General features: G+C 42.5%; 1 protein-coding gene across 4 annotated transcripts in view; it reads right to left on the reverse strand.

Moving 5' to 3' along the window:
• The window catches only part of Helb (DNA helicase B), a 28,107-nt gene extending 17,707 nt beyond the window's left edge, over window positions 1-10,400 (reverse strand). Inside the window, exons 1-5 of one of the 4 annotated variants that reach the window (XM_006241428.5) lie at window positions 7,171-7,299; window positions 5,831-6,136; window positions 5,536-5,705; window positions 2,316-3,206; window positions 174-345 (exon numbers count right to left, since the gene is read on the reverse strand). In XM_006241428.5, coding sequence (XP_006241490.1) covers window positions 174-345; window positions 2,316-3,206; window positions 5,536-5,688 — 1,216 coding nt within the window. In that variant the 5' untranslated portion in view covers window positions 5,689-5,705; window positions 5,831-6,136; window positions 7,171-7,299. Of the gene's footprint in view, window positions 1-173; window positions 346-2,315; window positions 3,207-5,535; window positions 6,137-7,170; window positions 7,567-9,176 lie in introns of those variants that run through there. The other 3 variants (NM_001399836.1, XM_017595213.3, XM_063264103.1) reach the window with 3 other exon arrangements.
• Between the last annotated feature and the right edge of the window lie 13,998 nt (window positions 10,401-24,398).

Below are 24,398 nucleotides of genomic sequence, written 5' to 3' on the forward strand. Positions count from 1 at the left end.
AGATGGCCACCCATAATGGTAAGGGCAGCAGGCTTAACTCAGAAGCTGGTAAGGGCAGCAGGCTTAACTCGGAAGCTTTGTTACGGCCTCCAGCAAACCAAAGCCTGGAGACACCCACAACGGCACCCGCAGAGCCTTAACCGAGTGCGCAGACTCTCGGCTGTTTAACTCACCAAGGATTACTAGCTTAGACAGTTTGGAGTGTTCACGCAGTAACTTTAAAACCGATTTGAAGATTGCTACAGACACCAAACTCCCTTCGTCCACAACCAGAACTCGAACTGTAGAGAATTTCCACGGCTTGTCTGCCTCATTTTTCTTCCACATATAGAAACTGTAGTTGACCTGCAAAATGTGCATATAAAAAACAAATCAGGTTAGAAATAACTAGCAGGTGGTTCTAAAAACAAAGATTACCTTACGGGTGGGTGGGCATAAAAAATGGAAGGAAAAAGCAAACACAATGCAGAACTTTCCATTTACAGGAATGAACGAGCGTGAACACACACACACACACACGAATTTTAAAAATTCCAAACTGTAAAGGGCTCAAACAGTTAAAAACATTTCCCAGTGAGCCTTGAGTTTAACTTAATAACAAACTTCAATCAGAGTTTGCCTTGCAAAAAAACCTGAAGACTTCTCCCATGGTTGTAAACCAAGACAAAATCTATTTCTTTTCCCTTCCAGTTAACCTCTTGGCTTTCTGAGCTCTTCCAATCCTTTCTCTCTTTACTAAGTTTTCTTTCAAGTATTCCAAACTTTCTGACCACCACCACAACCACTAAGAAAAACAACCCAGCTAACAATGGTGTTTAATATGATTATTTTTTTTTAAGTAGATGACTCAACGAGATGTCAAAATGCCACCGTTAAAGCTCAAACCCCCTGCCTTAGCTTTATTTCCAGTGTTCTACAATACACAGACTTCTTTCCAATCAACCCGAACCCTCAACCCTCCACAAACAAACTCTCCCCTAGTGCCTCTGAAAAGCTTTACCCCTAACTAAAATGCCGAGCCTCCCAGAGCGTTAGAATTCTTCCTAACAGGAGAACGCCATGGCTCAAGACTCTGCCCCTCAAGTCCTTACACTGCTATCACCGGTGAAGTACTCACTCTTGCGGCCATAGTGAAATCATATCAAATGTTTGAAACGTGACTATTGGGCAGATACAAGAGAGGAAGATCAACAGAGTAGAAGCCCAGTTCCATGGAGCTGTGCGTTCTACCATAGAGAAATGCCTTCTTCCGCCTCCAGTGCTCCAGGCAACAGGGACCTTCTTTGTATGTAACCAGTCCTCACAAGATACGGATTGTGCAGGGAGCTAAACTACACCACTACTGATAATAAACTCAAGCCGCACACCTAGATCGGGCAAATGTACCCTACATTACTCTATTTCCCATTGAGTTTTGTGTTCCTTGCCTGGGCATTTTGGGGTTAGAGATTTACCATTAGGAATCTGGCTGGTATATTACAAGTCTCTGGTGTTAACTTTTTATGGGGCTAAGGGAATCTGACTTTCTGCAGGCTAGCCACAGGGGGTAGATGACCTGGGCAGATGGGGTGGCTTAGCAGCACTGGGCCTCTGAACCATGGGGGGGCAGGTGAGACCGCTGTTGCTGGTGCTTAGACGGTCTGCTGTGGATTGGTTTTTAGACTACGGGCTACACAGGTACCTGCTTCCCAGCAGGATATCCACTCTGTCTTAGCTGAGCAGATCCAAATGAAGATCGATCTGGAATGCCAGCAACAGAAGAACTAAGTCAGTCCATGCCTGGGAGACAGCAGCCTGAGGCAGTGTTCCAGAAGGAGGAACCCACCCTGCTGGACATATTTCACATAGTGTTTAAGTGTCTGGGCCCTGTGCTCATCCATCAGGAGCTGAGGTAAGAAGCTGGACTACATCACAGCTGAAATTAGGAGCTATGAACCTCAGCGTTGGGACTGGGAATGGCAGGCAGAGTGGTGGAGAGGGATCCTTCCCTCCGCTGTAGAAGCCCAGAGGAGCCAAGTGGCAAAGGCAGGGCTCAGAGGGAGGTCTGACATGTGGGGAGGGTGATAGGTTAGAGAATGAGGTTGAGATGGACGCTGTAGCATAAAGACCTCTGTGGAAGGACTTACAACCTCTCCCGTCTGGGAGTATAAGTCAGCAGTAAAGTACTTGCCTGGTATAAAAAAGACGCAGAGTTTTACCTCCCGTGTGAAAACAAAAAGAAAGAAAAACCAGACAAGTTGATTTCTTCTGAGTAAGGAGCAAAGACGTCTTAAGGAAAATGTTTCTATCTGCAGCCAAACTGTCAGAGGTTTTACCTGACACAGCGTATAAGCCGGAAGATGGGTCTTCTGCCTCAATAAGCCAGCTGCCTTCCCCGTAGGTGCGGTGAGCAAAACTTCTATAGCCTTGTCCACCCCGGCTGGACTCTGCTTAGGAAAGTCAAGCCATTCTTCTGAGGCCCCCTGGTCTTGTTCAAAGTCTTCACAGGCTTGCTGCACTTCCCTTTCTTCCAGCTGCTCCACATGCTTGAAAAGACGGCTAACAATAGTGGTCTTCCCACAGCCGCCTTTCCCGCTGAGGACGGTCACCGCATTGGTGCAGATCGTTTCCAGGGCGACCACCTGATCTCGATCCAGTGGGACTCTGTTTATTTCTGCACTCGTGACGTGTTCGCCATTGCTTCTAACATGGTCACCGCTGTCTTGTGCACCTAAAACACTGTCACCCTGCTCTGCCGCCACCTCCACCTCCACCTCGTCTGGCTTGCTCCCTTCCACTGCCTCTGTACTGCCTGAATCAGTGCTCTTTGCACCACCAATTGACGCCAGGACATTCCTCACGTCTACTTTTAAATGCCATGGGGGTCTGTTCATCAGCTCACATATGAAGGAGGCGATGTCGTGCTCAGCCTGGTACAGTTCAGAAAGAAAAATGAAGTCCTTCTCATAGGTTATCACGTCAATGGTCCTCAGAAAGTCCAGAGACTGACATGCTTCCTCGAAGGACATATGCTCTGACAAGCCCCAGGTCAAGTCTTTTACTTTGATGTACGTGTGTCCATCTTCTCTGCATGTCTGCCTCAGCTTAGAATACAGGACCAAAGCGTTCTTCTGCAGGGCAGTCATGAGCTGGAGCAGCGAGGGGCACTGACTGAATGAGGTCCAGCTGGCCTCACAGGATAGCAGCTTCATCTCTCTGTAGGTTATCTGCAGGAAAGAGAGTTCAGGATGCACACTGATACAAAGGACACATGGTGATGGGTCTCACAGCTATAGTTGAAACGATGCTATCTTAAACATTTTCAAGCTCTAAGAGATATATATTTCCACAAAATTTGGTTAAAGAAAAAGGTTATATAGCTAACACATCGTTGATGATTTGGGGTTTTTTTGTTTGTTTGTTTGTTTTGTTTTTGTCTTAACTGCCTTGTAGTTAGGCAGGTCTAGAAATTTCAAATCAATTTTCAATGTCAAACGACACTACACAGCCTAACACATGCATGTATATACACGCTGGCTTCCCCTGGTTTGTTCTTTGCCAGGTCTTCTACAGGCAACACCACTAATGATGTCTTCTTCCACAAGGGACTCCCACATTGGAACACTCATCCCTTTCCTCGTCCCTTTAAAAGAACCCCATAAGATAACAATGACTTAATCTCTACTATGGATAAGATCCTGTGCCCTCATCTAGACACAAGCCTCTGTTCTGGCCTGGGGAAAGAGCTGTAGCACACACTTAATAATCACCCCAATGAAATCAGAGTTTAACATGTAATATGTAAGATTCCCAGCAGAGAGGCACCCCACACTGACAGTGCATTTGCAGGGGCCTTAGCACATATTGGGAGGTGAATGGCTGCCTTACTCTCTTGGCTTGCTTGGTTCTCCATGTGTCTACTGACAGTTCTTCCCACCCACTACAAAGGGGGCACTCACCATACTATCCTTCATCTCCATCATCTTCACAGAGACATTCTTCTTAGGCCCTCTGTTCCTTTTATAGATTGCTGAGTTTTCTCTCAAAAGTCAAACACTAAAGTCCCTACTGCCTCAGAATGCAACTCCATTGGGAGACAGTACCTTTCAAATAGGTGATCCACGTTCAATAAGACCACAACACTAATGATGCTATCAGAATGGGCCTGAAACTCCTGACTCATGTCCTTTGATGAAGGAGAAATTGGCACCCTGATGCAAACAAGTAAGCTATGCTAAAATTCCCCATGTAGACTTCCTCCTGCAGTAAAGAGACAGGGCACTAACATGGAGATAAGGAGAGACCCATCTGTCTTCTAATGAATGACCCATCACATTTCCATGGGTCGTTCCTGCCTTAGCTTTCTCTGCCGTCCGTAAGTCTAGAGCCCCTTTGGAGAAGGTCATCAAGGGGTGTGGAAGACATAGAGAAGCAGCTCCCAGGCAGGATCAAGCAAGGACTGGTGACAGGTGCAAGCAGGGGCTGCAATGCCACCCTTGAGAAGAAAATGTGTTTCTCACTTGGCCTTAAACTATGTTCTGCTGTGTCCTGTTTCTGTGGAAGCGGCTCTCATGCTCTTTTGGTTGTGGCGAGCATATTTTGATAAAAAGAAGAGGGGTGATTTGTTATGTGAATATTTTGAGGAGCCTTGTTTGGTCTTATTTCTTTGTTTAGTCTTGCCTCAGTTGTTCCTGGTATCGTGGGAATAATGATCTTATGGTATCTTGCCAAAATGGAAATTCAGGTAGTAGATATTCATATCTATATAAGAATTAATAAAGCTTGCAACTGCGTTCAGTTGCTTCTGCCTGTGCTCTGCATCCCCTGTGTCCTGGTGGTGTCCGACTGTACCCAGGGCCCTCAATGCACTAGACATTAACAAAGGGGTACCTCTATTTCTTGCTAGGATGGGAGGCAGTAACCCCTTAATTCTCATACCTAAGCTCTTCAAACTTAAATCAATTGCATTTTCATCTGGAAAACCACTTGATAGCTACCAAGATTTAAGGAAGGCATTGACTCCTAGCACCATCCAGGCCCTCAAGGGCCACTTTCAACTCTTGATCTCTGATAATAAGAACAAACTTGGACTTACATGTCAATGGGGTTATTGTACCAATTAAGGAGCAAATAACAGCATGATGTATCCTGAGACTACTGTCTCCAGTGGCTTGGACTGGGAAAGGGGAGAGCGTGCTGTAGAGCGGAGTGGGCTCAACAGAGTCCTAAGAACTGTTGCCCTCAGTGAGGCTGGCGAATGGCAGCCGAGTGGCGGAGAAGCATGTCATACCACGTGACATTAAAGGAGCCAATCAACAGCTAGAATCTGAACAGCCTCACTACTTTGCTTCTTGTTACTCATCGGTTGACTTCATTATTTACACTTGTGGCAGAACTACAGCCCGAAGACATTTCCGTCTGTCTGTGACACGCAGGAGAAGAAATCCAACACTAAGTCCACATACATTTTCCACGGAGAGAAATTCCAACACGGGCCAAATTTGAAGAACTCTGCCTTGGACAAGACTACGAAATGCTGAAGAGAGTCTCACTTACCCTCCGGAAGCCGAGCTTCCATGGCTGTGTCCCCAGAGCCTCTTCTATGTGCCCCAGCACTGTTTCAGAACAGGAACTGATAAGACTTTTGAAGTGTCGAGGAAAAAGCGTTGGAAGGAATTCCATGACTTTGGGGAACTGCAAAGCCGTCATTGCAATTACAAACGGGACTGCAGGAGATCAGGGGAGGGCAGATGGAAACACAGGTGAGCCCAGACAGATAGACTTGGGGAGGATTTTCTCTCTTAGCACAATCTGCTGAAGACATCTAAATCAGGAGGATTATTCAACTCACCTGAAGCACTGAAAAAGTTAGTAAAGCAATTTCTACCAAGATCGCTTCTTCCTTTGTTCTGAACAGCAAACTTTCCATGACCGTGCACTTAATACTTTCGTCTTTTGTTTTGTTTGCAATATAACCATAAAAATAAACCCGGAATGCATCCTGTGAGGGTAAACTTAAAACCAAGCTCAAAAAAAGGTCACGTACATATGAACCTTTGCAGCCACTTTCCCAATTGTGACTATGACTCTTGTGACCTCGAAGTCATTTGGTGTGACGAAAAAATCCATCTGCTTTCACGAGGAAAGGGAAATCTTTCTGTATATGGATAGAAAACCACATTTTGAAGCTATTTGAAAGTCATTTGGAATTGAACTATTTCTAAAATGCCAAAGCATTCCTTTCTCTTTAGTCTCTTTAAAAACAAAAACAAAAAACAAAACAGGAACTGAGCTCAGTTTTAGTGGCTCAGGGAACTCTCTCACAAACTCAAAAGGCAAGAAACAGAATCACAATTTCAGGGTGGAAACCCTGAATCTTAGAGGAACACCCATTACAACACAAGGTTTTTATCAAACTGCTTCCAAGGCGACCCTGGCATGCCCAAACTTTTGAAACCGAAACACGTTGTAACATAAGAAGTTCATGTCTTAAAACCAAACAAGTGAGTCACAAAGAAATAAATATACCTCACGTCTTTTTTTGTTTCCTTTTGTTTTTTCAAGGCAGGGTTTCTCTGTGTAGCCCTGGCTGTCCTTGGGACTCACTCTATAAACCAGGCCGGCTTAGAACTCAGAGATCTGCCTGCCTCTGTCCCCCAAGTGCTAGGATTAAAGGTGTATGCCACCACTGCCCGGCTAAATATCCTATCTTAAATAAGGTTATTTTCCCTTGAACCATGTTCCTAGCTATCCCTGTCCACATGTTGCCTCCAGGCTATGAGAGATTTTTCGTCCTCGATCTGAAATGCTTGTGAGAAATAGTTGGGTCTCTTTTTTTTTTTCATGACCTAAGATAATGATAATATAAGAAGGTATGGGGATGAAACCCAAGCCCAAATTGACAGCTCATTTATTTTTCACATGCACCTTAAACACAGAGGCTGAAAATGACACTGTAAAAGATTTTAATAATTTTGTGGACGAGACAAAGAGTTCGTGCCTATGGGTCAGAAAATGTCCCCCGGAGCACCATGCCCGTGCTCATCAAGTTTTATATAATGGAGCACTGCAGAGCTTCTGATCAGATGCTCAATTGATCCTGTGGAAGACACAGCAAAACGAACAGCTGAAGCACCCCAGTCCCTGAATGTCCAGACGACACAAAAACTCACCAGTAAAAATCCTACTTACATGATTTTTCCAGTTTCTGCTCATCGCCCTGGTCACTTTGTGTAGACTGCATTTTATCTTTCTTTGTGGTTTCTCTGCAGAAATTTCTAAATGTTTCCCGAAGATTTTCAAAGTTTAGATTTTCAAAGCTTGACACTTTATCTACCCACTTTAAAAACTCCTGTATGCGCTCAGGAGTAAAGTTGCATTCTTTAAGAAAAAGCGAACAGATAGACTTTTGATCTGGTGGCGACATATCAGACTGTAGAAAGTAGGACGGAAAGCCTTGAACTTGGTAGCTCTTGGAGGACTGCGCGTGTTTCACAACCCGGACCCTCACGCGCCACCACGGATCTTTGAGTGGGAAACGCCCATACACGGTACATTTTTCTTTAGTATTTTCATCAGGAATAGACACTAAAGGGGGGGAGGGGGAATAACAGGAAATTTGCAAAGGTTTCCCTCAACATTTACTCTCTCTGATCCCCTCACACATACGCGCAGGCAGCACTCACCCATGCAGACCTCTATCCACTACCTGTAACACTTCCCTCTGGTTGCCTGTATCTCTGACTGACTCCCTGTCTACCACAGGGCGCTTGCTCCGTCTGTGTATTCTGGAAGTAAGCACAATGCAAGCTATGGATCTGTTCTTCCACCTACCACACCGCTGCCTTAGCCAATGTCAACCTTTATGTAGGCCTTAAAGAATTTACTATGGTGCCTCCCTTTTCGTGAAGCTGTTTAGAGATACCTGCCTCTCCTGGCCGCTTCCTACAGTTACTGTAGAGCTCGGCTCAGCTGACTTCTTTTTTTTTTTTTTTTTTTTTTTTTGGTTCTTTTTTCGGAGCTGGGGACGGAACCCAGGGCCTTGCGCTTCCTAGGTAAGCGCTCCACCACTGAGCTAAATCCCCAGCCCCATCAGCTGACTTCTTTAGTCAAGCCACATCAAAATCTCATGGATGCACTTCTCCAAGTGTTGTCTGGTATTCCTTCTAAGTACAAGTCGTGGTTACTTCTCTGATTAAAGAATGGCTGCCTGGCTACTATAGAGATGACTCAGCCATTAAGAGCACTGGCTGTTCTTCCAGAGGTCCTGAGTTCAATTCCTAGCAACCACATGGTGGATCACAACCATCTCTAATGCACTCTGATGCCCTCTTCTGGTATGCAGGTGTACATGCAGATACAGCACTCGTACATAAAATGAATCTTTAAAAACAAAATGGCTGCTTAATTCACAAGTGGCATTTCTACTGAGATGGCAACTTCATCATTTTCTCTCCCTGGCCTGTCCCAGTACCAAATACTTGGCCCGGATGGTCAGGTACACTTCCATCAACACATAATCCTTTGTATTTAAATTCAAACACAGCCATACCTGTGTTTAAGTTGCCAACAGTCAGTTGACACACATGATCAGCAGCTATTACTGTACTGGACACATACTGCATGTATGTATGTGTATGAATGTATGTTTCTATGCACATTCATGTGTGAATGTGTGTAAGAGTGTGTACAATCATATGTGTATATGTATGTGTAAGAGTGATGTGTGTGAATGTGTATGAGTGTTTATGTATGTGTATATGTGCTATGTGTATGTATGTGTGGAATTTTGTGTGTGTGTGTTTGTGTAGCCGTGTGCGTCCACACACCCACGCTCCTTTACTCAAAGTCTCTTAAGAACAACTCCGCTTTTGACTCAGCCAGGGGAGTGTAATTAATTAAAAGATTCTGCTTCTGGGTGGGAATAAGGGCATAGATCTATGTCCTCGACTGTAAAACTACCTCAAACTGTTAACTTTAAATGAGATGACATATGTAAAAACCAAGGTTAACACGGTATGTGCACTGGGTCACTGCCATTACCACTTTTACTACTACATCTTTAAGTACGGTGAAGCAGGCAGCCACACCACAGGTCTGTCTGTCTGTCAACTGCAATGGACGCCGGGCGCCAGGCAGTAAGAATCGAAAATACTTCTTTGAACCCTGCCAACCCGGCCCCGCTGACGCTCGCTCACCTCGCATTCGCCCAGGAAGGCTACCCGCCTTGATGCCCCCGCTGCAGAGCTCCTCCGCATCCACAAACTCTGAGTCCTGCTCCCCTTCCTCCTGAGCACAGTCCTCCTCCTCGTCGTCGCTCTTGTATGGGTTCAAAGGGCCCAGCAGTTCGCGCAGAACACCCTGCCCAGCCATTATCTTCTCTGCCCAAACTACACTAACAAAAACCCCTCGCACTGTCCAAAACTGCAGCCAATCAACTCTGCCAGGATAAGCGGGTCTGCTTCCGGGAACATACTGGAGGCAGGCGGCCTGGGCGTGGTCTGAGCGATGCTCCGCCCCAAGGGGAGGGCTAGTGACAGCGGCGGGAGCGGCGGGCTGGGTGTGTTCCCTCCTGGAGGTGCCACGGTTGAGCTGCTGACAGTTTCAGAACTGCTCTTCTCTGAAGTGCTGAGCGTTTCCTGCGGAGAGGGAAACGCAGTGAAAGGTCACGTGTCTTGGACACAGAGAACCCGGGGAGAGCAGGGCATCCACTGCTCACCCTCCTAAAAAAGAACACAGAAGAGGCCTCTAAAGACTTTGGGGCGCCACCCAAAACACAAGAGTGATTCTTCAATCTGGAACGCTTGGTGGCGATGACTCCGGCGTAAAAGCGCCGCGGAGAAGTTGAATTTACATCATCTAGGGCTTTTATCCAGGTATATCTAGGTCCCTTTGTATACCCTCTGCATTGGGAGCTAAAGTTGTGATGCACTTGTCCACTTTTAATGCTTTGCCCGCTTTGGAAACCACTGGCTTTGACAGCTTTCGAAGCCCTTTCATCCTTTCCCGTTCTTATACTGCTCTCCTCAACTTCTTAAAGCTGACCTAGTTTCCTGCTTTCAGTAAAGCAAGAGGTGGGGACTTGTAGCCCAGAAAATATTCGGAATTGAGATAGGAAATAAAGAACAAACAACAACAAACGAAAATGTTGTAAAAGCCTAATCGTGCAGCCATTGTCCTTCTCTAGATGGGGGGGGGGGGAGGGGAATAGTATTTAAAGGTGATGGTGCCCTTTAAGGGGCACTATAAAATACTGTTTCACTTTATGGCTATTGTTTATTATGTAACTACCCTAGTGTTAATCCTAAAAACTGTAATGTTTTACTAACCCCCAAAACTGTGATGCTGGTTTCTAATAAAGGCACCTGTCATATCCAAATGTCACATGCGTAGGATCAACCATCTATCTGCAGATCAAATACACTTTTAAGCGAAGTTCCATTTGTCGTGAATACGTACAGGCATCTTTCTTTTAGGTTTTCATTTACTGTTGTCTTAATGCGTGTGAGCCTTTTGCTTGCCTGTGTGTCTGTGCACTGTTACATGCCCAGTGCAAAACTTCCCGTGGAATTGGGGATACAGACAGTAAGTACTTAGTGGCTGCTGGGAAGAGAACCTGGGTCTCTGTCAGAGCAGTTAGAATTCTTAACTGTTGAGCCCTCTCTTTATCCCTCATTCATTTTCCTTGCCATTCTCTGGACAATGCTGAAAATTACTCCTATAGCATTTTCCATAGTATTTGAGGAGATCAGAAACCAGACCCCCACAGATGCAGAGGGACTGTGATATACATAGCCTTTGAGAAAAACGGAACTAATCTTCACTAGAGGTATATTGGTAAATGTTCCTGGGAAGAAAACTTTGTTGCAGAGGACAGAAGCACGTTTCTAAGGCTCTACTACACAGTTTGAATTGTTACCAGTTAGGTATCAGACTGGAGACAATTGGCTTACTTGATTGCCCATTTAACATATCAGTGCTACCTAGCTGCCCTGTTCTCCCAGCCTCCCTTAGTCCCTGCCTGTTACAGGGTATGGCTAGCATACCCCGCTTCTACCCTGAACTTCTCCAGACCCAGGGGCTGTGCTGCCCTTCCCTATATAATCCAGCCATTTGTTTACCCTTTACTCTCCATTGGCCAATTGGCCTGGGCCCCCTTAGTGGGCAGATCCTCTCTTGCTCTTCCTTCTCCCCCCCACCTGCCTCTTAAAGTTGGGTTTAGTCTGCTCCGAGCACATTCAACCTAGACTCTGCTCTGCTGGCTTTCCCCCTTATGTCTACCAATCTTCTCCTTACTTTAGGAGTAGCCATGCCCTCCTCCTTTTTATCCATTCACCTTCCTTCACACATGATTATTGTTACCACAGTGCAGGCGTCAGCAGAGGAAGCAAAGGATACCCTTTTAACCTTTGTTTTACCTGAACTCTTAGCAATATTTGGCACTGAGAACTATTATACCTTACAGCATTTGGAGGCCTGACCTCTGCCTCTTCCCTTCTCAAGTTTTCTTTCTGCCTGTCTGACCATTTATATTCCCATCCATCTTAAGCTTCTCTGCTGGCCTCCTTATTGGTGTCCCCGTATTTGCTCTCTGAAAATCATCCCTCAAATATCTATCACCTACATGCTTATGACTCCTATTCTGTGACCTCCTCAGCAAAAGATGGACTTTGGGGAGCACCTCCTCATCTGGCCTAGGTTGGCCTAGATACATCTTGTGCAGGTAGCCATACATGCTGTGAGATCATGACAAGTTCCACAGTCTTATCAATATTTTGTAACAGCTTCCTCCATGACTATTACTGGGAAGCTCCCTAAGACAGATGGTAAACAACTCAAAAATGCTACAGGAAGTCCCTGAAACTGAACACATTCACTAGACCCTTTCTTCACAAGAGTAAATAAACCAAATAGCCTAGAGTCACTTTTACACAAACCAGGCAGCAAAGAAGACTCTGAAATCAGGCCAACTGCCTGGGAAAGAAGCAGAAACCAGCCAAGCTGCCAAGGAGATACTTAGACTAACTGAGTAACTTGGAAGGGGTACTCACCAACCTTTAGAGCTGCCTTAAAAGACTGTGCAGTGTGGACCAAGTTCCCAGATTTTGTGAGCTGTCACCAATGCTGGGATGGGTTTTAGTGATACAGGTGTCTTTGAGTCATTTCTGCTCCTGTAAATCACCCCTCACACATACTCCTGTACATAACCTAAAAATAAAAATAAATCTCATTGGTTCATCAGGTTGGACTTCGGCAGTATCTGTACTTTGGTCTCTCATGGGCTCTGTATCTGGAGTGATAAGATGTGCGCAGCATCTCTCTAGGAAAAGTCTTGTCACACAACAGTCAAGCCGAAAAGTTCACATTCATAGCCTTCCTCCTTGTCTGGCTGGTACACTCTTCAGAAATGTCCCTACTGAAGGAGTAAGAAGTCAGACACACATGATGCTGTGTCTCGTGCCGCGATCAATTATGATGAATGTAAACTCTCTGGGAAATCTCAATACCCAGATTATTTTAGTACGGTTGTTTTAGTATGGTTTGAAAATTAATAATGAATAACACAAACCACGTGCATAGCTTAAAACATTCTGTTGACCACACAAGAAAATAGGTGCTATATGTCTAGCCTCACACATTTGAAGTATTATTTCAAAATAGTAATCAACTGGAATAGAATGGCTGCCAAGGACCTGTCTAGGCTTGGAAAGGGGTTCCTGAGAGAAGGGGTGACTCAGAGTGGCAAAACAAATGACTCAAATTCAAATCATCAGTTACAAGCTGGTGGCTCTTGTTCTGCTCAAGATGACTTTCCTGACTGCTCTCTCTGAAATCAGATTTCTCTCAAGATCTCCAGACAGCTCTCTGCTCGAAACAGCTTTTTTTTTTTTTTTAATTCTAAAAACTCTCTGGATTGCTCAGCTCTTGCAGATCAAAAGCCCCAGTCTTTTATTTACATATTAATTCAGTCATTTCCCCCAAGTTCCTTTGACTATCCCATGAATCAGCACCCTGTGACCCTAGCCCTTTGATTCTTAGAAAGAGACAGCAAGCACAAGCACAGACAATAAGCTAGCTTGATGGGACCCTGCCTTGAAATTACCATTCCTCCCATGTCTGGGCCTGGACCTAAACTATCTCTGTCCCAGGCTGACCTTGAACTCAGAAACCTGTCTGCCTTTGTAAGCATAAACAAAAAAAAATTTAGCTGGGTAGAATCTTGCCACTTTCTAAGTCTCTTTATTTACTTCCTTAGTACCTTTCTGACAAGCTGGCTTATAGGGCAGCTGCCTCTGTTTCTTTAAATCTGTGAAGCCCCTTATAAAATTCATATTGCATCCTTATATTTTGCATAGTTGGGAATTACATATTTTTGAACTCATGTTTTCAGAGTTCATTCCCACAGCCTTAAGGACTGTCCTGAAGGTTTACCATTTTCCTGAGACCTTAGACACACCCTTGCCTCCTAGACTCATGCTGGCTCTGATTATCATAGAGACGTTAACTTGGCAGAGAAGATATTCCTTGAAGAAGGAGCATGAAAATATGTACATAATTAGACAAACAAGCCTTATATCTACAGTAACCATTAATACTCATAGAGGCCCACATCCTGCTCTAATTCCAGGGCACGAACCATGTTTTGACAGCTTTATATGGCCAAGCTGGACTTGGCAAATGGTCCCCATAGGATCATCCCTTTGGAGGCTAGGTCCCCAGTTGATGGAAGTGTTTGGTAAGAATTAGGAGGTGTGGCCTTGTTGGAGGAGATATGTCACTGGAGTTGGGCTTTGAGGCTTCAGGAGCCCACCCCATTCCTACTTAAGTGTCTCTGCCTTGTACTTCAGAATCAAGTGTGAGCTCTCAGTTACTGCTCCCATACCATGCCTTCCTGCCTGCTGCCATCTTCCCCACCATGATGGCTATGTATTCTACCCCTCTGGAACCACAAAAATCCCCAGTTCATTGCTTCTTTTGTAAGTCGCCTGCCTCAATTGCAGTATTTGTCATGACCGTAGAAAAGTAAGACATTGACATAAAAAATGGCAACAGAATATTTTAGAGCTTTTCTTCATTCTTAAACTTTGAAATCACTGTGATAATACTATCATGACACACCTCAATTTGAACCAGTCACATTTTAAGTGGCTAGTGAGGACTGTGTTGGGTAATGCATTTGCTCCAAATCTAAGGAGCAGAGATAATAACTAAAATATAGCTAGAAGAGACAGGAAGGTCTAGAACAGCCAGAGAGACTAAATGTGTTAGGTATTGCAGACCACATATGGACCGCATTAGCTAATTCTCCTTCACATCTGCTTCCTTCTTCATTTTTTAATGCCCTTCCTAAGATATAGAAACTATTCTTCACTTCGAGGCTGTAAAAAAATCAGTCTACATTTTGTCAGCACCAAATCTAGAAGGTGGAAACTTTAGTTAAAGAATTGACTCAGATTTTGCAAGAAGTCAATGTCATGCATAGGTTGATAGTGAGAGAACAAGAGTGATTCCCAGATCACCTGTGGGCAGTCCATGAAGACGAGGCTCAAGAGAAGCAGACTGAATACAGAATTTGCTGTCAGAAGGCTATGAGATCACTAAGCAGCTACTGAATGAGTTTTCCAAAGACTTAACCATTCTTTTCTGAGAACACAGCACCTAATCTCCTACAAACCATGCTCCCTCCGATGTCATTGTTCCCTTAAATTCTATCCCAGGAAATGCATATTAAATAAACCAACTCATCTGAATTCAGTAACCAAAATCTCCAATTGTTTAATACACATAATTTTGTATTTAGATTTTTTTTCTGTTAGATAATATCTTTTGTGGTGACATTTTAAATGCATTTGTTGCAGTATATCTGAATGGCATCGACTCAGGTAACACTGTCAAGGTATCACTAGTAAAACTTAAACATTGTATCGGTATCATTAACATTAAACATTGTATTGGGTGAGTAGAGAGGAAATAAAGTTTAGTGACCTGTTTAATTAATGTGATACGGTAAGGATGCAATTAAGATGTAGCCATGATAATGGCAGCTCCATGGCTAGGCTAAAAGCATTCAACCTAATTTATCTTGACAAATGCTTACAATAGTGTTCTGTCTGCTTGGGAAGCTGGGGCCCAAGGATGATGGTAGAGTTGCAGCTGGAAATGAGTCAATAATAGCATTACTATACAGATTGACAGTTATGTACAGAATAAAGATCTAAATAAAAACATGTTAGGTTTTAGTCAGTCAACAAACATGTACTCATGTTTGTACTGTTACTGCTCATGGGTATCTATTTCTAGGTGCACGGGGAAACTGGACTTCATCTACATTCTTATGTGTCCAGTTGACTTGTTCGGCCAATAGAAGTCCTTTCAGAGTAGAAGCATCGAACTATGGGCTACTTCTCCCGAGGGTCCTTTGCCTGATGATTCCAGCACTATGAAGTGGCACAGTCTGGCATGATATGGTAGACAGTGCAGGAATAACCTTGAAATATTAATCTACTCAGATAGTGTAGCTGTTTCTCATTTCATCTGATCCTAGCCTGTCTTTCTTGATATAGTATGTAGGTCTTATAGTAAAAGTTTGTTTTTATAGAATACAATAAGAGTTGGTTTAAAAAAAAAGAGTGCTTGCCCAAAAATTCCTGAGAATTAACTAAAATGTATATATAAGTAACTAATAGAACAAAGGTGTGGAGACCAGTGCTAGTGCCCTGACCTGAGGAGCTATGAATGCTAAACTAGGGAGTCGGTACCAAAGGCACACAAAGGGGTGTGCAGTGATGTCTGTTTCTCTAACCCATTCCTTAGGACCAAGACTTGCAAATAACTAGGGATATAGCAGAAAGGAAAAATGACACAAAACAAACAGCTTTCTGAAGCACCTATTATCATGATAGTGTACTGTTTTTATATTTAAATGAAGATCTATTTCATAGGATGACAAGCTGATACAACTACTTAAGATATGCTGAAACTTAAAAATAATTTATCTTTGAGCAGACACATTAGGACATGCCACAAGACCCTGTAGAATGTTTGTGCCCTCCTCTTGGCCACGTGGGTGCTTCGATGAGGTAAATCTTTTTAATTGATGCTAATGTTAAGCCTTTCTCTCTGAATGGTACAACCAAAGCGGTGGCCTCATTCACCTCATCCCCGAATAGCTTTGCTTTAATCTCAGAAGTTTTCTTCATGCTAAAACATTTGATGGGCCTGTTCCAAAATATTACAATTCTGTTTCATTGACAGTTTATAATATATCAGAAAGTGTGGTGATTGAAAATCACTTCTTCCTCAAACATCCTGTATAGAATCTCATTTACTATCAAACATGCTATTTTAGAAATAAGCAGAAATAAGCAGGAAAGTATTAACTATTGGCCTACCTTCCATAGAGAGATGGTGCTACACATTAGTCCTTAGGTGGCTGTGTAGGATGTTATAAGAGTTCAGTGAAAATGAACTCAGCTTGTGTAATTCATAAAATGGAGCAAACTAAGGGAAAAACTAGCAATGGTGGAGCCTACTGGCTTCACATAAGTCCACACGGCAAATGCAATCCCCAACCCACACCTCCATGCCCATGCGTGCGCCACAAACATATGCAATAAAAGAGGGTCCATCAAATGCATGAGAAAGCTGCTGGGTAGGAAATTAGTGCAGAATTGGAATCAACAGAACCAGGAATCTAATCCAGGAGGCTGGCTGCTGTGCCCTGCTCTCTGCTTGGTCTGTACCTCACAGGCACGCTGGGGGTTGCGAGGAGACACCGACTCCAGCATGGTATAAATTATTCCCAATACATCACTTCATTTTTGCTTGTTTGGGCTTTATCAAGTGTATGCGTTTCTGTGGGACCTTCAGGGAGATTGAAATCAATTACGAAGATGCGCACAATATCGTGTTATCAATAAGTGAGAAACAACTCCTGTTGAGAGGAGGTTACTTGCTTCCTTACAATTATTGGATCAAGTTGTAAGTAGTCTACACTGAGGGTTTGAGGATCAATCCACGTAGAAGAAGAGGTTATTTTAAACCCCCTTTCCTGTTTGGCTCTATTTTGGACAGATGACTGTTGACTGACCCATTTCCTCTACATTTGGCCATGACTTCCTATTTCAAGCAAGCATAATCAATTATGCTTCTCCACTGCTCTTCACAAACTGCCTGCCATCTCTTCTTTAAGTGGTGACATTATCAGGTGAACTGCTGTGTTAGGGATGTTCTTGTTGTCAGTGACTTCACCTGAAAAACAATGTCAGGTGAAGACATCTGCCTGGTCCTTAAGCGACGGTTGCTTTCTCCCTCTGAAATTTCCCTATCAACTGACTCTGTTATTGTATTAATCTGGGTTCTCAATCTGGGTCAAGACCCCCTTGGCAAACCTCTGTCTCCCCCCCAAAAAAATATTTATGTTACAATTCATAATAGTAGCAAAATTACAGTTACAAAGTAACAGCAGAAATAATTTTATGGTTACAACATGAGGAACTGTACTAAAGGGCTGAAAGTTTAGGAAGGTTGGGAACCTCTGCTGTTGAGAAGCAGAACTGCCAGAATGAATCTCTCTCTCTCTCTCTCTCTCTCTCTCTCTCTCTCTCTCTCTCTCTCTTTCTCTTTCTCTTTCTCTTTCTCTTTCTCTCTTTCTCTGTCAATCTCTCTGTCTCTCTCTGTCTCTCTTTCTTTGTCTCTCTCTGTCTCTCTCTGTCTCTGTCTCTCTCTGTCTCTGTCTCTCTCTGTCTCTCTCTCTCTGTGTGCGTGCGTGTGTGTGTGTGTGTGTGTGTGTGTGTGTGTGTGTGTGTGTATGTGTGTGTATGTGTGTGATTTATTAGAATGGCTCACAGGCTGTACTCCAGCTAGTCAACACTCAGATTTGCCTTTTTGGAAGCCTATTTAAAACAAAACAAAACAAAACAAAACAAAACCTCTTCAAAATCCTTCTAGAGTATTTCTGACAAGGATCCATGTCATTACTGTGTGAGCATCAGGTTCCAGGTGTAGGTGCTTTAAATTTAGCATAGTTGTCTTAGTTAGGGTTTTATTGCTGCAAAGAGACACTGTGACCACAGCAACTCTTATCAAGAAAATTAATTAAATAAGTAATTAGTTTCAGAGGTTTAGCCTATTATCAGCATGGCGGAAAGCATGGTGGCACACAGGCAGACATGGTGATGGAGAAGGAGCTGAGAGTTCTACAACGTGATCCACAGTCAGCAAAAGTGAAGACTGAGACACACTGGCCAGACTGGGGCTTTTGAGACTTCAAAGCCTTCAATGACCCACTTCCTCCAATAGGGCCACACCTCCTACAATAAGGCCACACCTTCTATAATGTCCCTAGGGGCCAAGCATTCAAACACATGAGTCTGTAGTGGCCATTCCTATTCAAACCACCACAATAACAATGTTTTTGTTTTGTTTTGTTTTTTATTAGATATATTTCTTTACATAAATTTCAAATGTTATTCCCCTTCCCAGTTTCCTGTCCATTAGCCCCCATCTCCTTCCCTCCCCCTCCCCCATACGGGTATTCCTCCCATACATCCCCCTACTGCCCCCCCCCATATTCCCCTGCACTGGGGGTCCAACTTTGGCAAGACCAATGGCTTCCCCTTCCACTGGTGCCCCAACAAGGCTATTCTCTGCTACCTATGCAGTTGGAACCCTGGGTCAATCCATGTATAGTCTTTCCGTAGTGGTTTAGTTGCTGGAAGCTCTGGTTGGCTGGCTCTGGTTGGTTGTTCTTACGGGGCAGCAAGCTCCTTCAACTCTTTCTTTTTTTTTTTTTTTTTTTTTTTTTTTTTTTTTTTGGTTCTTTTTTTCGGAGCTGGGGACTGAACCCAGGGCCTTGCGCTTCCTAGGCAAGCGCTCTACCACTGAGCTAAATCCCCAACCCCTCCTTCAACTCTTTCAATACTTCTTCTAATTCCCCCCAAGGGGGTCCTGTTCTCAGTTCAGTGGTTTGCTGCTAGCATTGACCTCTGTATTGGACATGCTCTGGATGTGTCTCTCAGGAGAGATCTATATCCAGTCCCTTTCCACATGCATGTTTTAGCTTCATCAATCTTATCTAGTTTTGGTGGCTATATATATATATATATATATATATATATATATATATATACACATGCCACATATATATGCATGCCATATATATATATATGCCACATGTGGGGCAGGCTCTGAATGGCCATTCCTTGAGTCGTTGCTCTAAACTTTGCTTCCATATCCCCTCCTATGGATATTTTTCCCCTTTTAAGAAGGAGTGGGAGCATCTGCATTTTGGTCATCCTTCTTGAGCTTCCTGTGGTCTGTGGATTGCATCTTGGGTAATTCGAGCTTTTTGGCTAATATCCACTTATCAATGAGTGCATACCAAGAGTGTTTTTCCATGATGGAGTTACCTCACTCAGGATGATATTTTCTAGTTCATTCCATTTGCCTATGAATTTCATGAAGTCATTGTTTTTGACAGCTGAGTAGTACTCCATTGTGTAGATGTACCACATTTTCTGTATCCATTCCTCTGTTGAAGGGCATCTGGGTTCTTTCCAGCTTCTGGCTATTATAAATAAGGCTGCTATGAACAAAATGGAGCATGTGTCTTTGTTGTATGTTGGAGCATCTTTTGGATATATGCCCAGGAGAGGTATAGCTGGGACCTCAGGTAGTGAAATGTCCAATTTTCTGAGGAACCTCCAGACTGATTTCCAGAATGGTTGTACCAGTTTGCAATCCCACCAACAATGGAGGAGTGTTCCTCTTTCTCCACATCCTCACCAGCATCTGCTGTCACCTGAGTTTTTGATCTTAGCCATTCTGACTGGTGTGAGGTGGAATCTCAGGGTTGTTTTGATTTGCATTTCCCTGATGACTAAGGATGTTGAACACTTCTTTAGGTGCTTTTTGGCCATTTGATAATCCTCAGCTGAGAATGTTTTGTTTAGCTCTGTACCCCATTTTTAATAGCGTTATTTGGCTCTCTGGAGTCTAACTTCTTGAGTTCTTTGTATATTTTGAATATTAGCCCTCTATCAGTTGTAGGGTTGGTAAAGATCTTTTCCCAATCTGTTGGTTGCGGTTTTGTCCTAATGACAGTGTCTTTTGCCTTACAGAAGCTTTGCAGTTTTATGAGATCCCATTTGTCGATTCTTGATCTTAGAGCACAAGCCATTGGTGTTTTGTTCAGGAAATTTTCCCCAGTGCCCATGTGTTCGAGACTCTTCCCCATTTTTTCTTCTATTAGTTTGAGCGTATCTGGTTTGATGTGGAGGTCCTTGATCCACTTGAACTTAAGCTTTGTACATGGTGATAAGAATGGATCAATTTGCATTTTCGACATGCTGACCTCCAGTTGAACCAGAACCATTTGTTGAAAATGCTATCTTTCTTCCATTGGATGGTTTTAGCTCCTTTGTCAAAGATCAAGTGACCATAGCTGTGTGTGGGTTCATTTCTGGGTCTTCAATTCTGTTCCACTGATCTATCTGCTTGTCTCTGTACCAGTACCATACAGTTTTTATCACTGTTGCTCTGTAATACTGCTTGAAGTCAGGGATGGTGATTACCCCAGAAGTTCTTTTATTGTTGAGTATAGTTTTCACTATCATGGGTTTTTTGTCATTCCAAATGAATTTGCAAATTGCTCTTTCTATCTCTATAAAGAATTAAGTAGGAATTTTGATGGGGATTGCATTGAATCTGTAGATTGCTTTTTGGCAAAATGGCCATCTTTACTATATTAATCCTACCAATCCATGAGCAAGGAAGATCTTTCCATCTTCTGAGATCTTCTTCAATTTCTTTCTTCAGAGACTTGACGTTCTTGTCATATAGATCTTTCACTTGCTTGGTTAAAGTCACACCAAGATATTTTATATTATTTGAGACTATTATGAAGGATGTCATTTCCTAATTTCTTTCTCAGCCTGTTTATTCTTTAAGTAGAGGAAGGCTACTGATTTATTTGAGTTAATTTTATACCCCAACACCTTGCTGAAGTTGTTTATCAGGTTAAGTAGTTCTCTGGTGGAACTTTTGGGGTCACTTAAGTATACTATCATATCATCTGCAAATAGTGATATTTTGACTTCTTCCCTTCCAATTCATATCTCTTTGACCTTCTTTCACTGTCTGATTGCTCTGGCCAGGACTTCAAATACTATATTGAATAAGTAGGGAGAGAGTGGGCAGCCTTGTCTAGTCTCTGACTTTAGTGGAATTGTTTCAAGTTTCTCTCCATTTAGTTTGATGTTAGCTACTGGTTTACTATATATTGCTTTTACTATTTTTAGATATGGGCCTTGAATTCCTGATCTTTCCAGGACTTTTATCATGAAGGGGTGTTGAATTTTGTCAAATGCTTTCTCAGCCCCCATATGAACAACAGTGCCAACCAACCAGAGCTTCCAGGGACTAAGCCACTACCCAAAGACTATACATGAACTGACCCTGGGCTCCAACCTCATAGGTAGCAATGAATAGCCTAGTAAGAGCACCAGTGGAAGGGGAAGCCCTTGGTCCTGCCAAGCCTGAACCCCCACAGTGAACATGATTGTTGAGGGGAGGGCAGTATGGGGAGAGGATGGGGAGGGGAACACCAATATAGAAGGGGGGAGGGGTTAGGGGGATGTTGGCCCGGAAACCAGGAAAGGGAATAACAATCAAAATGTAAATAAGAAATACTCAAGTTAATAAAGATAAAAAATGCAAAAAAATGCTTTCTCAGCATCTAATGAAATGACCATGTGGTTCTTATCTTTGAGTTTGTTTATATAGTGAATTACATTGATGGATTTTCATATATTAAACCATCCCTGCATCCCTGGGATGAAGTCTACTTGATCATGATGGATGATCGTTTTAAGGTGTTCTTGGATTTAGTTTGCAAGAATTTTATTGAGTATTTTTGCATCAAAATTCATAAGGGAAATTGGTCTGAAGTTCTCTTTCTTTGTTGGGTCTTTGTGTGGTTTTGGTAAAAGAGTAATTGTGGCTTCGTAGAAGGAATTTGGTCTGTTTCTATTTTGTGGAACTGTTTGGACAGTATTGCTATGAGGTCTTCTATGAAGGTCTGACAGAATTCTGCACTAAACCCATCTGATTCTGGGCTCTTTTGGTTTGGGAGACTTTTAATAACTGTTTCTATTTCTTTAGGAGTTATGGGTTGTTTAACTGGTTTATTTGTTCCTGATTTAACTTCGGTACCTGGTATCTGTCTAGAAAATTATCCATTTCCTCCAGATTTTCAAGTTTTGTTGAATATAGGCTTTTGTAATAGGATCCGATGTTCTTTTAAAATTTCTTCAGATTCTATTGTTTTGTCTGCCTTTTCAGTTCTGATTTTGTTAATTTGGATGCACTCTCTGTGACCTCTGGTTAGTCTGGCTAAGGGTTTATCTATCTTGTTGATTTTCTCAAAGAACCAGCTCCTGGTTTTGTTGATTCTTTGTATAATCCTTTTTGTTTCTACTTGGTTGATTTCAGCCCTGAGTTTCATTATTTCCTGCCTTCTACTCCTCTTGGTTTTATTTATTTCTTTTTGTTCTGGAGTTTTTATGTGTGCTGTCAAGCTGCTGACATATATCTCTGCTGTTTCTTTTTGCAGGCACTCAGAGCTATGAGTTTTCCTCTTGGTACCACTTTCATTGTCTCCCATAAATTTGGGAATGTTGTATCTTAATTTTCATTAAATTCTACGAAGTCTTTATTTTCTTTCATTATTTCTTCCTTGATCAAGTTGTCATTGAGTAGAGCATTGTTCAACTTCCATCTATAAGTGGACTTTCTGTCATTATTGTTGTTATCCAAGGTAGTCTTAGTGTGTGGTGATCTGATAGGATGCATGGGATTATTTCTATCTTCCTGTATCTGTTGAGGCCTGTTTTGTGACCGATTATATGGTCAGTTTTGGAGAAGGTTCCATGAGGTGCTGAGAAGAAGGTGTATTCTTTTGATTTAGGATGGAATGTTGTATAAATATCTGTTAAATCCATTTGGTTCATGACTTCTGTTTGTTTCTCTATGTCTCTGTTTAATTTCTGTTTCCATGATCTGTCCATTGATGAGAGTGGGGTGTTGAAATCTCCTACTATTATTGTGTGAGGTGCAATGTGTGCTTTGAGCTTTAGTAAGGTTTCTTTTACGTATGTAGGTGCCCTTGCATTTGGAGCACAGATATTTAGGATTGAGAGTTCATCTTGGTGGATTTTTCCTTTAATGAATATGAAGTGTCCTTCCTTATCTTTTTTAATGACTTTTGGTTGAAAGTCAATTTTATTCGATATTAGAATGGCAACTCTAGCTTGTTTCTTCGAGCCGAGCCATTTGCTTGGAAAGTTGTTTTCCAGCTTTTCACTCTGAGGTAGTGTCTGTCTTTGTCTCTGAGGTGTGTTTCCTGCCTGCAGCAAAATGCTGGGTCCTCCTTAGATATCCAGTCTCTTAGTCTATGTCTTTTTATTGGGAAATTGAGGCCGTTGATGTTGAGAGATATTAAGGAATAGTGATTGTCATGTCCTGTTATTTTCGTTGTTAGAGGCGGAATTATGTTTGTTTGTCTCTCTTTTGGTTTCATTGCAAGGAAATTATATTCTTGCTTTCTGTACAGTGTAATTTCTCTCCTTGTGTTGGAGTTTTCCATATATTATCCTTTGTAGGGATGGATTTGTAGAAAGATAGTGTGTAAATTTGATTTTGTCATGGAATATCTTGATTTCTCCATCTATGTTAATTGAGAGTTTTGCTGGATACAGTAACTTGGGCTGGCATTTGTGTTCTCTTAGGGTCTGTATGACATCTGTCCAGGATCTTCTGACTTTCATAGTCTCTGGTAAGAAGTCTGGTGTAATTCTTATTGGTCTGACTTTATATGTCACTTGACCTTTTTCCCTTACTGCTTTTAATATTCTTTCTTTGTTTTGTGCATTTGGTGTCTTAACTATTTATGTGACGGGAGGAATTTCTCTTCTGGTCCAATCTATTTGGAGTTATGTAGGCTTCTTGTATATTTATGGGCATCTCTTTATTTAGGTTAGGGAAGTTTTCTTCTATGATTTTGTTGAAGATATTTACTGGTCCTTTGAGCTGGGAGTCTTCACTCTCTTCTATACCTATTATCCTTAGGTTTGATCTCCTCATTGAGTCCTGGATTTCCTGTATGTTTTGGACCAGTAGCTTTTTCCGCTTTACATTATCTTTGACAGTTGTGTTGATGATTTCTATGGAATCTTCTGCTCCTGAGATTCTCTCTTCTATCTCTTGTATTCTGTTGGTGATGCTTGTATCTACAGTTCCTTGTCTCTTCTTTTGGTTTTCTATATCCAGGGTTGTTTCCATGTGTTCTTTCTTTATTATTTCTATTTCCATTTTCAATTCCTTTACCTATTTGATTGTGTTTTCCTGTAATTCTTTCAGGG

Source organism: Rattus norvegicus, chromosome 7 (assembly GCF_036323735.1).
Source record: "Rattus norvegicus strain BN/NHsdMcwi chromosome 7, GRCr8, whole genome shotgun sequence".
Lineage (NCBI taxonomy): Eukaryota > Metazoa > Chordata > Mammalia > Rodentia > Muridae > Rattus > Rattus norvegicus.